The 14,362-nt window shown below is 43.4% G+C and overlaps 2 protein-coding genes across 2 annotated transcripts in view; both read left to right on the forward strand.

Annotated features, from left to right (window-relative positions):
• LOC109404759 (sodium-coupled monocarboxylate transporter 1) overlaps positions 1-14,362 on the forward strand; it is a 247,588-nt gene that overhangs the window by 68,266 nt on the left and 164,960 nt on the right. The window lies entirely within an intron of this gene.
• LOC134288945 (uncharacterized) lies at positions 5,674-12,821 on the forward strand. The gene is made up of 3 exons (XM_062854875.1): positions 5,674-5,955; positions 6,015-6,082; positions 6,144-12,821. The coding sequence occupies exon 3, from the start codon at positions 6,288-6,290 to the stop codon at positions 12,819-12,821; it is 6,534 nt and encodes a 2,177-aa protein (XP_062710859.1). The 5' UTR covers positions 5,674-5,955; positions 6,015-6,082; positions 6,144-6,287.

The raw sequence follows: 14,362 nt of genomic DNA on the forward strand, positions 1-14,362 counted from the left end.
GTGGAAGCAACACGTTTAAGACATGTGTTTCAAAAGGATGGTCAATGCTTTAGTTTCGTTACTTTTAGTACATTTATTCTAATTATGTGGCTTGTATAGAATTTAAAAAAAAAAATATAAAACACTTCAGGTTAAATATTTTAAGCATTCATAGGATGCAAAACTAAGAAGCAAACTCTGCCGTAGTAGGAAAGTATGCCAAGAAAAATCTCAGAATGCGTCAATGTCTGCTGTCCTACAATAAGTCATAGTAACGGTCAAAGTCCCCGCCAAAGACTCAAATAACTTGCATCCAGGTCGATTCAATTCGATCATTAAACGTAGATAGGCTTGATGTTGGTCGGTTCGAGGCACGTGTAATCGTTGGCGCTAATTGATTGCGAAGCAGTAACATGCGCCATCATCGGTAGACGGTATCAATTCAACTGTGTCCAACCGCAGGCAATTGGAGTGATCGATTGGTTAACTGGCGATTGCATCGCGGCAATGAACACACCACTTTGCTCAGTTGCACCAGTCAATTACAGCGCAATTCTATGAATTGTCAGACTTGTATGCTCTTATCTTCTGGAATTTTGGAGAATTTGTGAAGTATGTTATTATTAGAAGAAATTTGGGTTATATGGTACTTCTAAAGACACAACAACTAATTTGCGGGAGACATAAGCTACATTTAACTTTCCTAATGCATCACGTGTGAAAATCCAAGGGGTACGGCTATCCGATCATTTCTGCACATGCCTTGAATGCCTTGTCACGCCCAAACCTGTGAACGGATACTTTTTGTATTTCGTATACGTAAAATACAGCATACTTGTGGTTCCTTGTCAAAATTTGTGCTCAATCCATCAATCCATCCATCAACATATCAAATTTGCCCATTTTGTATGAAAATCGGCGGTTATCCGATCAATTATGCACTACTGTGCAGTGCTGAAAAATTCATTTCGTCATATCTAAATTCAATCACCTACAGCTCATTTTAGAAGCTGAACCTGAGAATATGGTATATGAAAAACTTGTGCGGCTAGAACAGTTCTGCAAGAAAGTCACGGAAAAACCACTATTTTTCGAATGTTTCAAGTAAATGTCACGGCCTATCTTTGAAAAATGCCAAATGATATTCACCGTGAATATCATATGGCATTTTTCAAAGGTAGTCCGTGACATTTCCCTTAAATATTCGAAAAATAGCAATTTTTCCGTGACTTTCTTGCAGAACTGGTCTAGCCGCACAAGTTTTCCATATACCATATTCTCAGGTTCAGCTTCTCAAATGAGCTGTAGGTGGTTGAATTCAGATATGACGAAATGAAATTTTCAGCACTGCTACTGTGTACCTCCATCAAAGTAATATTACTTAGGGGCTGTTCATGAGCCACGTAGACCACAATTTGGCAATCTCAGACTCCCCTCCCCCCTCGTAGACTTTTGTCCGTACAAAAAATTTAAAATTTGTATGTAGCGTAGGGGTTAACCAGACAACCCTTACCCCAAAAAGTCTTCGTGGTTTATGAACGGCCCCTTAAGTGGATTTGACTGCAGTGTTTGATTGTATTTGATTGTATGTGGAATAATAATCACATAGACTTATATATCTATGTTTTGTCGAGTAATGATTTCAATTATTCTATAATAGTCTCCAAGATCTTCCTCAAGTATAGGTCATCCCTACACACGTAAGGGAACATCCATAAATGACGTAGTATTTTTTGACGATTTTTAATACCCCTCCCTTTCGTAGCATATTTTTCCATACCTGATATATGTATTACATGGTTTGTAGCATTAACAGGGACTGCTCCATCCTGAATGCTACGTCATTAATGTCTATATGGTTTAGACATAGACTCATGTATACCTTAAAACGGGGTAACTTTGATAATGCGGGTTATTTTGATAGTACAGCAGGCATTGTATATATTATCTCAGAACTATGATTTCTCTAATCAGTTAAGAAAAAGGCAAAGGTTTATCAAGACTATTAATATAAAAGTCCATCTTGAAGGTATTTTGATTAAAACAAGCTTATACAACATTTAGGTGAAACATATTTTTTTCGATACTTTAGTTATTTGCAAACGTTCTTAAATAACACTAGTTTACAGCATTTTTGATCTCGGTAAGCTGATGATCAGTTTTGGTGTAGAATCATGCCCTTAGTTCGAAAACGCGAAAGAAAAAAAATACAGTAGAGCGAAATTTTTTTCGACTTTCCATACAAGGTTGATGATTTGAAATCGATTTTTGTTCAATTTTTAAGCAAAGTCGCTCACTTCAAACATCTCATTCTCCGTAATCAATGCTCCGTTTGAGCTGAAATTTTTACTGTAACTCGCCCACATATGATATGTCAAATAAACGTCGAGTAAGAATTTTTAAGTTGGTTTTTTATTATTGGAAAAAAAAATACATTTCTTCGATAAATTTTGGAAATATTGCTAAAATTTAAGAAGATCGTCCCTAAAGCTCGCCGATATCTTAAAATTCATGAATCTGACGCAAAACCTGTATTCAGATGATCGAATGGTATTGTATTCAGCTTTTAATTTATGGAAAAAGATTTATAATTGGTTGAACAAAACGCAATATATTTGAATTTTAGTAAATTACATATATTGAAAAGTTGCAAAACTCGATATTGAGCTTAAACTCAAAAACTGTTCTACTAAAAACTTTTTGAAGGTCGGTTTCGAAATCAGCACTAAATTGTGCTTAAAAAATTTTGACCGTTGACAGAAGTTCACGACTTTCGTTTTATTTTGTAAACTTGTGTAATCTATTCTATAACTACACTGGCTGACCAAGTGACTGTCTGACTTTGTTACGAAAGTTTTCAATAACTTATTATGTTAAAAACAAGATGCAGGTTGATGTTAAAATAACTGAAATTGTAACAAAAATCACATTGCTGTAATCAAGGCTATTTTTTCAATGAATATCATAAGTAGATTTGAAATCTGGCCTTAAATCTCTTAGCGATGCGTGTTATTACGAATTGAAATTAATTTTGTAAATTGGGACAAAAATCTCCTCCATACACCGATAAATACCTAAAAGTATGCAATAGTTTTGTAATTTCATGTAGTTAGAAGTGCAGTGTTCAAAATTTGTTAAAAAATAAAACAAAAACAACTCAAATAAAGAGATCTTACCAAGTGTAGCATGTAATCATACATTGGTGTACCGTAAACAATAGACTTTTAAATAGATAATGATTCTTAATAGCTAAGTTCTTCACTAAATACTCCACAAAGTAACTTTTGTATGTAAAATTTTGTAAAAAATCCATGTTTTGATATAAAAAATTAATCTGACTTGTTCCCTACGGCTTTTGCATCTTGTTTATATTTTTAACATTAAAATCCGTATTTTTTTTTAAAGATTTTTTTCAAATCAAAGTTATCCCAAAATAAAAGTGTCATACAGCACTCATATGAAAAATTAAGGATCACCCAAAATGTTTAAAACAGTTCGATTTTTTAATTGTAATTTATCACTGAAATCCCAGTACTTGTTTCAAAATAATAAAACAAAAGAAAATAGTGTTGCATGAAAAAAATTGAGGAATATTTGTTGAAAAATTATCAAAGTTACCCCGTTTTACGGTACATGTTTTCTCAAATTATAAATTAAATGACTGTTACACTCCCTCCCTCCAAATCTGAATGGAATTTCTCTTAAACGCTCTTCAAATTTCCCCTGGAAGTCCTATGAAAATCTCCTAAACCGTTTGAAATCCCCTAAAATCCCCTGAAAGCGCCCTAAACACTCCCTGAGATCCTCTAAATTTCTTGTGAGATCACTGAAACCCTTATTAAATACTCTCATGTTTTTTGAAACCCTCTGGCACGCCCTGAAATTTACTAGAAACCTCCTGAAACATTTAGAAACTTCCCTGGATCCTTCTGTAATGCTCTGATAATCTACAGTCACTACATTTACAGTCTGGCGAATAAAAATACTGAATACTGGAAACTGTAATATCTAACCCAAAATACAGGCAACACTAGACAAAGTTCTAACTTTCGACAGCCTTTGTGTTTTCACAATGTAAATAAATATTTTTTCGCATCTAGAACAATAAATGAGAAGTTTCTATTTTAAATGTGCCAACAGTTTGCAAAGTTTGTTTATTATTGTTACGTTTTTCCTCATATTCAACCTCAAGCTAGAACTGTCAAGTTCAATTGGCTCCGATCGAATTGGTTCCAATAGTTCTATCCACCAGACTGTAAATATAATGACTGTATGTAAACCTCACAAGCTGCTCTTAATTCTCTTGAGGGGACACCACTGGGGCCTACACTGATGTCCTCTCTGATATTTCTTTTAACCTTTTGAGTCTTACTAACTAAGTCACATTACTAAGTCATGTTTTTTAACTTGATCCTGATAATCAACAGTAAATTGCGTCATAGCCAAGAAGTTGTAGTGAAAACTATGTGAATCACTGAGGTGAGTTGGAATGTAATAACTTATCAGCCTGTTTCACCAGTAGTGTTTGGGCTCTTGAATCCAAAGGTTATTAGTTCGATTTCCTTCGGAAAAACTATTAGGTCGCTTACGATGCTATATTATATCGCAATAGCGCATACTGTAAATGGCAAAAGATATCGTTTTTTGTCATATAGCATTACACTGGAACCTCTTTTTATGCACATGGCTGGGACTGCATAAATTAAAAATGTTTTAAAAATGCTAAATAATGTTTTAAAAATGCTTTAATTAGAGAATCTAGTTCGCGAAAACAGGTCTTGCTCCTGGACAGTTAAGGTGGGGCTAAGGGGGTTTTCAAAAAGTTCCCAGAGAGCCCAAAAATGGGATTCCAAGGGGCTTCAGGGGCGTTTTAAGGGGTTGTTTCGGGGGACTTGAGGAGCCTTTTACGGTGTTCTGTCAAGATTTTTTTGGTGTTTCCATGGGATTACGGGGAATTCTGGGGTATTTCAATAGTATTAAGTGGGTTTCAGGGGCGTTCCATGGAGCTTGGGGCAATTATTGCAATCTCAAAACTTTAAAGGGCGTTGCAAGAGGTTTGAGGGGCGATTTAAGGTATGCTCTGAAACTTCCTGAAATGCCTCAAAAATCCACCTTTAACCTCTCCGGGACCCCATGTAACGCACATGAGAGGCTTCAAAACCACTGAGTCCTTCTGCGTAACGCTTCCGTAACGACTCTGAATCCCCCGAAAATGCTCTGAAACGTCTTGAAATGCCTCCAAAACTCAATCTTCCCTTTGCATCACGTTGGCGCAGCAGATCGCTGACGTAGTGTACGGTTTGGGTCAAAAATAACCCTAATGCCAAAGGAGGGTAAAACTACCTCGGACCCCATGTAACGCACCTGAGAAGCTTCGAACTTTCCCGAAAACTCCTCCGTAACGCTTCCGTAACGCCTCTGAACCCCACCGAATAGGCTCTGAAAGGTCCTGAAATGCCTTGCACCTGAGGGGCTCCAAACCCCCGAAAATTCCTCCGTAACGCTTTCGTAACGCCTTTTAATCCCGCAAAAATACTATGAAACGTCCTGAAATGCCTTTTAAATCCCTTTTAAACCCCCTTGGTCCCCATGTAGCGCACTTGAGAGTCCCCAACCCCCCCGAAAACTCCTCCGTAACGCTTTCGTAACGCCTCTTAATCACGCCAAAAATGGTCTGAGACATCCCCCTTAAACCCCCTCGGATCCCATGTAACGCACCTGAGAAGCTCCGAACACCCCGAAAACTCCTCGGTAACGCTTCCGTAACGCTTCATGTTGGCAACCCGGCCTTGCACTTTACAGCAGGGATCGCGATCGTCAGTGGCATGTGACGAAAATGTCATCGATGACAAAACGATCCACAACAAAAACCAAAGCGAAGAACAAATGTACAAACAGTGAATTGAATACGCTAAAACCTTAATTTCTAAAACTTACTTAATCTCTAATTGAACTAAATTTGTAATACGTAGAATTGTAAGTACAAACATGAATTACATCGAACCGATTATTAATGCTTAAAATTATACATGCAGCTATTATAAAAACAACACAAACACACCTGTTACATTACGACGGAGAGCACACGTGGAAGACTTATGTTGTAAGTAAAATAATGATTAAAACTTAGCCTAAAACATGTATTAACGAAATTAAAATTCTAGCTAAAAGCATACTCAACTACCCAAACCCCGAGTTTGCTAAAGAAGCGTCCGAAACCGTCTCCGCTCCCGTAACAGAACTTTTAGAACATAATCGTTCTAACCTCACACCAATCTATCGTCCGGAGCATAGAGATCTGCGGTACAATGACGATGGTTCCGCCTGAATTTGTGAGCAATGTTGGTGAGGTGTCGGTCAACCGAAATTGTCGAGCATGTAACCAACCCGATGAAGCGGATAGCCGAATGGTCCAGTGCGACGGTTGTACCCACTGGTACCACTTCAAATGCGCTGGTGTTGGAGACAGTATTGCAGACGAAAGCAGAACCTACATCTGTGCGTTCTGTTCGGCATCACCCGCTGCTTCAGTGTCACAATCCACAACAGCAAGTGCACGAGAGGCCAAGTTGAGGCTTGACATGCAACGTTTAGCTGAGGAAAAGGAGCTACGCGCGAGACTTCTGGCAGAAAAGGAGAAGCAGGAAAAGGATATGCAGGAAATGGCGATGAGGCTGGAGAAGGAGAGGAGAGATAAAGCAATCGCCGATTTGATGATTCTGGAGAAGGAGTTCATTGATAAAAAATATGAACTGCTTCAAGCTCGGCTGGAGGAAGACGACGAAGGAAGAAGTACCAGGAGCCGTCGCAGCGCTCGTCAAGACGCAGATAGGATACGAAAGTGGATGAATACGCAACGAGCAGATACCGTGAGCGCCAATCCTGGGGAAGTGGTCCCCACTGGGCTCATGTCCGTAGCAACCAACGTGGCCCATCCCTCATCAGTACCTACGTTCGGCGAGAGCAGCGGACAGCGACCAATAGCAACTGCTGGCGAAATTTCTTGTGCTACTACCTTCGCCCCGACGTTCAAGGACCTAATATCGCCTGTGACGCTGGCCCATTCCGTTTTGCCGGTGGAAACCATAACATCGTCGCCAAGCAATGTCCAACCTACACCATTGCAGCAATCCACGCCACGGTCTGCAGCAGTCAACGTGATGGAGCCGGTCTCGGTATTGCCGAGAAACACGTACATCAACGCTCAACATGGTTTGTCTTTCCCAAACACGTCTACAGCTGCGGTAAGTAACCGACCGACAGTGCAGGCTGGCCTAGCGGGTAATCTAGTCCATCCACCAAGTAGCGAAGTTATTCCAAGGTTCATTCCCGGTCCAAATTACAATCAACCCGTGGGTTCGGTACCTCAATCAAGTGTAGGTAACCAACCGGTCATTTCGTCTATCAGTTCAGCCCTTGAGAGTAGAGTTCCGGCTTCCCTATCATTGAATCCTCCCTGGGGCGATTATGCCCCGGTCTATCCATCGGTACTGCCAGGTGATCTTGCCCGCTCCTCTGTTTTCGCGGGAGGAGGCGCAGCAATTCCTCATTCGGCGCCAAGTGTTCCAATTATGTCGCAGAACAGTATTCCTCCTAATTTTTCGATGCCCATTGACAGTCGGGGCATTTACAATTTGTCCTCGCAACATTATCCGGGGATAAGTGTGTCCAGTTACCAAGCTCCAATCTTCTCGATGCCGCGGCAGTCAAACCTTCCGATACAACAGCTGCAAGGTCCAAACTCCCAACAGCTAGCCGCTCGCCATGTGGTACCCAAGGAATTACCATCATTCTCTGGGAATCCAGCAGAGTGGCCACTCTTCTGGAGCAGTTTTGAGACGTCCACTCAGATGTGTGGATATACAGACGCAGAAAACTTGATGCGGCTGCAGCGAAGCTTAAAGGGGGACGCTAGGAAATCTGTTAGCTGTTTTCTGCTGCATCCAACGAATGTACCAGAGGTCATGAATACATTGCACTCGCTGTATGGTCGTCCAGAGGCTATCATCCATACGCTTCTGAATGAAGTACGTGCCACCCCCGCTCCCCGACACGATAAGCTGGACACCCTGATCAATTTCGGGCTTGCAGTGAGAAATCTCTGTGTGCATCTTGTTAGCACAAGACAAGAAATGCACTTAGCGAATCCCATCCTGCTACAAGAGCTTGTGGAGAAGCTGCCAGCGAATATCAAGCTTGATTGGGCTCTCTACAGACAACGTGTGCTGGTGGCCGACCTCCGAGCCTTCGCGGACTATATGAACGTGTTAGTGACAGCGGCAAGTAGCGTTACAACGATCACTGAGCAGAGCGGCCAGAAACCAGACGTCCAAAAGGGAAAGGCGAAGGCCTTCGTGAATCCTCACTCGACGGAGAGTACTAGGGCGGAATGGCGGACCAAGGAAGGAACAAAGACGGAAGAAAGTTCATCGGATTTCAAACCGGATCGGCCGTGTGTAGTCTGCAAAATCAATGGCCACAAACCAAAAGACTGCGATGCGTTTAAGCATAAAAATCTGGCTGATCGTTGGAAGATCGCAAACGAAGTCCATCTCTGCAAAAGATGCCTGTATCCTCATGGACGCTGGCCCTGTAAGGCTCCGGCGTGCGGCGTAAACGGCTGTCAGCAACGTCATCACCGCCTTCTCCATCCGGGAGAACCACAGCCGAATAGGACGAGTGCTACCGTCACCACTACAACGGGAACAGTAGCAGTTCATCGACATTTGCAGAGCAAGATACTTTTCCGTATAGTTCCGGTCATACTACATGCGAACGGGAAATCGATACAAACGTTTGCGTTCCTTGATAGCGGTTCCGATGCCACTCTGGTTGACAACTCTATAGTGAAGCGACTGGGGATTGTAGGTCAACCGACCCCTCTGTGTATGCAGTGGACAAACGGAGTAAAACGTACGGAAGAAGAATCGCAAAGTGTTCAACTTTACATCTCGGGAATGGATTCTACGAAACGTTTCGTCCTGAATGGTGTGCACACGGTCAAAAAGCTGGATTTGCCTCGACAGTCGTTGCGATTCGAGAACTTCGAAAGGGATTTTCCACACCTTCGCGGGCTTCCGGTAAAGAGCTACGATAATGCGCTTCCCGGAATTTTGATTGGTCTGGACAACACTAAGATCGAAGCGCCTCTAAAGTTGAGAGAAGGTAAGCCGGATGAGCCGGTAGCAGCGAAAACTCGGATTGGTTGGGTCGTGTTTGGAAGAAGTGGAGGTTCTACTGAAAATCCCTTCCGTCATGTGCTTCATCTATGCAGCCGTTCAGGTGATGATACGCTCCACGATTTAGTGAAAGATTTCTTCCGTGTCGAAGGCACGGGAATAACATCACCAGCCGCATTGGATTCCGCCGATGATGTACGCGCTCGAGAAATCCTTAGAGCAACTACGGTTCGAACTCCCAATGGACGTTTCCAAACAGGGCTCTTGTGGAAATACGACCGAGTGGAATTCCCAAACAGTAGGCCCATGGCGGAGCGTCGTCTGCTTTGCCTGGAGAAGAGACTGCAAAAATCACCAGAGCTGTACTCCAACGTAAAACAGCAGATTATTTCATACCAAGAGAAAGGCTATGCTCATATAGCAACGGACAAGGAGCTGGCAGAATCGGACCCGAAACGAGTTTGGTACTTGCCTTTGGGTGTTGTTGTCCATCCGAAGAAGCCGGAGAAAGTGCGCGTAGTTTGGGATGCAGCTTCGACAGTCCAGGGGGTGTCACTCAACTCCGTCCTACTGAAAGGGCCGGATCTGTTGACTTCTCTTCCTGCGGTGCTCAGCAGATATCGTCAGAGGCAGGTGGCCATCAGTGGAGACATACGGGAGATGTTCCACCAGGTGTTGATCCGTTCTGAAGATCGCCAGGCACAACGCTTCCTGTGGCGCGACCATCCTTCACAGCCAATAGAGGTGTACGTGATGGACGTAGCAACGTTTGGCTCCTCGTGCTCACCGTGTTCACTACAGTTCATGAAGAATTTGAATGCGGACGAACAGGCGGACGACTTCCCGAAAGCAGCCGAGGCAATAAAGGAAAACCACTACGTCGACGATTATTTAGACAGCGTAGATACAGTCGAGGAAGCAGTACAACTGGTGAAAGAAGTTAGAACTGTCCACGCCACCGGAGGATTTGATATTCGGCATTGGATGTCGAATTCACCAGAAGTGATCGAGCGAATTGGAGACGGTAGCGAAGGTACAACCAAACACTTCGTAATGGACAAATGCAGCAGTACAGAACGCGTGCTAGGAATGACCTGGCAGCCAAGCGAGGACATATTCTCGTTCTGCATCCAGTTACGAGAGAACCTTCAGCGTTTTATCGCGGGAGAGGCAGTACCAACGAAACGAGAAGCCCTGAGCGTGGTGATGAGCGTCTTCGACCCTCTGGGACTGGTAGCGGTGGCGTTAGTTCACGGGAAGGTGCTGCTTCAGGACATATGGAGAGCCGGTGTTGGCTGGGATGAGCAGATTCCGGCGGAAACAACTATTCGGTGGAAGGAGTGGGTCCAGATGTTGAAGAAGCTTGAAGAGGTAAAGGTACCCCGCTGTTATTTCCCTGGCTACGGGAAACAAGCCTACGAAACGGTGGAACTGCACGTATTCGTCGACGCCAGTGAATCAGCTTACGCGGCATGTGCTTACTTCCGCCTGGTGGATCAGGGCATCATCCGCTGTTGCCTTGTTTCAGCAAAAACAAAAGTCGCTCCTCTCAAACCGCTATCCGTTCCTCGGTTAGAGCTTCAAGCCGCCGTTATGGGAGCTCGCTTGATAAAAACCGTTGTTTCCAACCATACACTGAAAATCCATCGGAGAGTACTCTGGAGCGACTCCACAACAGTGCTGTCGTGGCTGCAATCCGATCCACGGCGTCGCACACAATTTGTAGCATTCAGGATTGGCGAGATCTTGGAGCTCACGGACATTAAGGACTGGCGTTGGGTTCCGACAAAATGTAACGTTGCGGACGACGCCACCAAATGGGGGAACGGACCCAATGTGGACCCGAACAGCCGCTGGTTTAAAGGGCCAACTTTCCTGTACGAGCGAGAAGAAGATTGGCCTCAACGAAAACTTCCTTTAGCTGAATCTCAGGAGGAGCTGCGTCCCTTGTACGTACATACCCATGTTGTAGTGGAACCAACATTGGATTTCAAACGCTTCTCCAAATGGGAGCGACTGATACGATGCGTCGCATTCGTGCGCCGTTTCTACGAAAACTGCCTGCGGAGAACTCGACGACAACCATTGTGTTCTTCATCTAGTTTAAGTCGAGAAGAACTGAGGAATGCGGAGTTCGCTGTGTGGAGACTGGTTCAACTGGACGCGTATCCGGAAGAGTTCGCGGTGCTGCTGAAAAACCTAAGTGTTTCACCTGATCAGCGGCAGAAGATTAAGAAATGCAGTAGACTTCACGGCCAATCTCCGGTTATTGGGGAAGGAGAGCTCATCCGAATGGAACGCCGGACGAGGGAAGCGGATTGGATTTCTACGGATGTAAAATTTCCGCTAATTCTACCAAAAGAACACTACGCGACTTTCTTGTTGGTCGATTGGTATCATCGTACGTTCAGGCACGCCAACAGGGAAACTGTGACGAACGAGGTAATGCAGAAGTACTTCGTGTCGGCCTTGAGAGTTCTGGTGCGAAGGGTAGCTACTCTTTGCAACTGGTGTAGAGTCTACAAAGCGAAACCTGAAATACCACGGATGGGACCACTTCCAGATGCGCGTTTAACCCCGTACGTTCGACCCTTTACGTTCGTTGGGTTAGACTACTTTGGCCCTCTAACGGTAAAGATCGGCCGAAGCACCACCAAGCGATGGGTAGCACTCTTTACGTGCTTGACGGTACGTGCGGTCCATTTGGAGATAGTTGCAAGTCTCTCCACGGAATCTTGCAAACTGGCGATTCGTCGGTTCATTGCTCGCAGAGGCGCACCAGCGGAGATATATTCCGACCAAGGAACGAATTTTCAGGGAGCGAAACGGGAACTTCAGACCGAAATCTCCGCCATCAACAACTCTCTCGCTGGAACTTTCACCAATTCTGCGACACAGTGGAAGTTTAATCCTCCATATGCTCCACATATGGGAGGAGCATGGGAGAGGCTCGTGCGTTCGGTGAAGGTTGCTCTAAGTGCTTTGCCAGTATGCAGGAACCCTGACGAAGAAACATTGTCGACGGTGCTGATAGAAATCGAAGGCATGGTGAACACCCGACCGCTGACCTATCTGGCACTGGAAAATTCGGAACAGGAGGCGCTAACACCGAACCATTTTTTAATGCTCAGCTCTTCCGGTGTGAATCAACCGGCAGTTCAACATGTGGATCCTCGTACAGCATTGCGATCGAACTGGAACCTAGCCCGTGCGATGCTTGACCGATTTTGGACAAGGTGGATCCAAGAGTATTTGCCAGCCATCTCGAAGCAGACCAAATGGTTTGGTGAAGCAAGGTCTCTACAAATCGGCGATTTGGTAGTCATCGTGCAAGACAATTTACGGAACAGCTGGACCAGAGGAAGAGTTGTACGGGTGTATCCAGGAAAAGATGGACGTGTTCGCAAGGCAGATGTTCAAACTTCATCTGGCATCACTCAACGACCGGCAACTTTGCTTGCAGTGCTAGATGTTCAAGAGCCGGCTGGTTGTATAGCGGAAGGAACTTCGCGCAATACGGGTGGGGGCGTGTTGGCAACCCGGCCTTGCACTTTACAGCAGGGATCGCGATCGTCAGTGGCATGTGACGAAAATGTCATCGATGACAAAACGATCCACAACAAAAACCAAAGCGACCAAACCAAACCGTCTCCGCTCCCGTAACACTTCAGTAACGCCTCTGAATCACGCCGAAAATGGTCTGAGACATCTTGAAATGCCTCAAAAAACACTGCTAAATCAAAACCCCTAAAAACGCCTCCGTAACGCCTCTGAAACCAGCCTAGAATACTCTGAGACTTCCTGAAATGACTTCGAAACCCCCTTAAGACCCACTCAGACCCATGTAATGTACATGAGACCTTCAGAAACACCCAAGAACGAACCTGTAACCTTCCTTTGCTCTCCTCTGTAAACACCCCCCCCCCGGCCGACGTTGCAATAGTTCCTGTCATTATTAAATATTCTTCTGCACAATATTGGCTCAGAGTAGCTTTCCCTCTTTTTATGCAAGACATAAAAAAGGTGCATAAAAATAACATGCATAAAAAGAGGTTTTAGTGTATTATTGTCGCGTTACCGCACGCATATTGCCTCCACTTATGTACGCATAAGGCGCTTCTACTGCATCCTATGCAACGTAACTTACGCACATAAAAGTACATGTGACACGAACATAAACATTGTCTGGGGTGCCGTTTGAGGGATCCCCAAATTTTCGCATTGGAAAAGGTTTGAGTATGTAGTAGGATATCAGACGACACATTAAACGAATGAAAGCATGGGTGGCATAACTCCAGCCCTTTAAATTGTGGTACCTATTTTCGATACCTGTGGGATGATAAATTGCAACCATCTATTCATCTCTCCACTTGTTATGTCAGTTGTTCAAGGTCTTAAAAAATCATGGTTATCCTAGTTGAGTGCAATCGTTGACTGAATAACAAGAACATAGAGAGAAATGGTAAAAGAATAAGGATTGGCAAAGGTGAATGAAGTTAGTAGTTATTTTTGGTCATTACACGGGTTGAAACCAAAATCAAAGTGTATAGCGGCACTGATAATTGTAAGTAGGATAAAAATAATCATTTCAGATATGTTTTATAATAAACAATTTTCTAGTTCAAGCTGATCATCAAATAAAACGTTTTTCGATCTGCTTTGAAACCCAGAGGCCTGCTTGAGAAAGTTGAACCATCTCAACAAGCATTATGAAGAGACCGAAGCCATGATGATGGTGTGAATGTTTTGACTAAGAACTCAAGACTACATTCAGCATTCAGGAAGTACGCTGGGCGTTTCATTGATTCCTTTGACCAAAAAGCCTCCAGAGAGCCGTCAGTAAAAATGAAGTAGTGCTCAGAAGGAGTGGTTAGCTGAAGTGGAAATGTACTCTAAACCTTAATAAGGTAACGGAACCAATTTCAAGCAAAGTGTTCCAATTTTCGTACTTCTCAAAACAACCCAAGTAACATTTTTATTCAAATAAACTACAAGAGGTACTAAGAACCATTACACAAGTTTACAAAATAAAATGAAAGTTGTGAACTTTTGTCAACGACCAAAATTTTTGAAGCACAATTTAGTGCTGATTTCGAAACCGACCTTCTAAAAATTTTAAGTAGAACAGTTTTTGAGTTTTAGCTCAATATCGAGTTTTGCAACTTTTCAAAATATGTAATTTACTAAAATTCAAATATATTGCG

The sequence above is a fragment of the Aedes albopictus genome, chromosome 2, assembly GCF_035046485.1.
Source record: "Aedes albopictus strain Foshan chromosome 2, AalbF5, whole genome shotgun sequence".
Lineage (NCBI taxonomy): Eukaryota > Metazoa > Arthropoda > Insecta > Diptera > Culicidae > Aedes > Aedes albopictus.

Bases quoted from the DNA above. Each gene is read 5' to 3' on its own strand.
- LOC134288945 (XM_062854875.1), top strand. From the start codon at position 6,288: ATGACGATGGTTCCGCCTGAATTTGTGAGCAATGTTGGTGAGGTGTCG.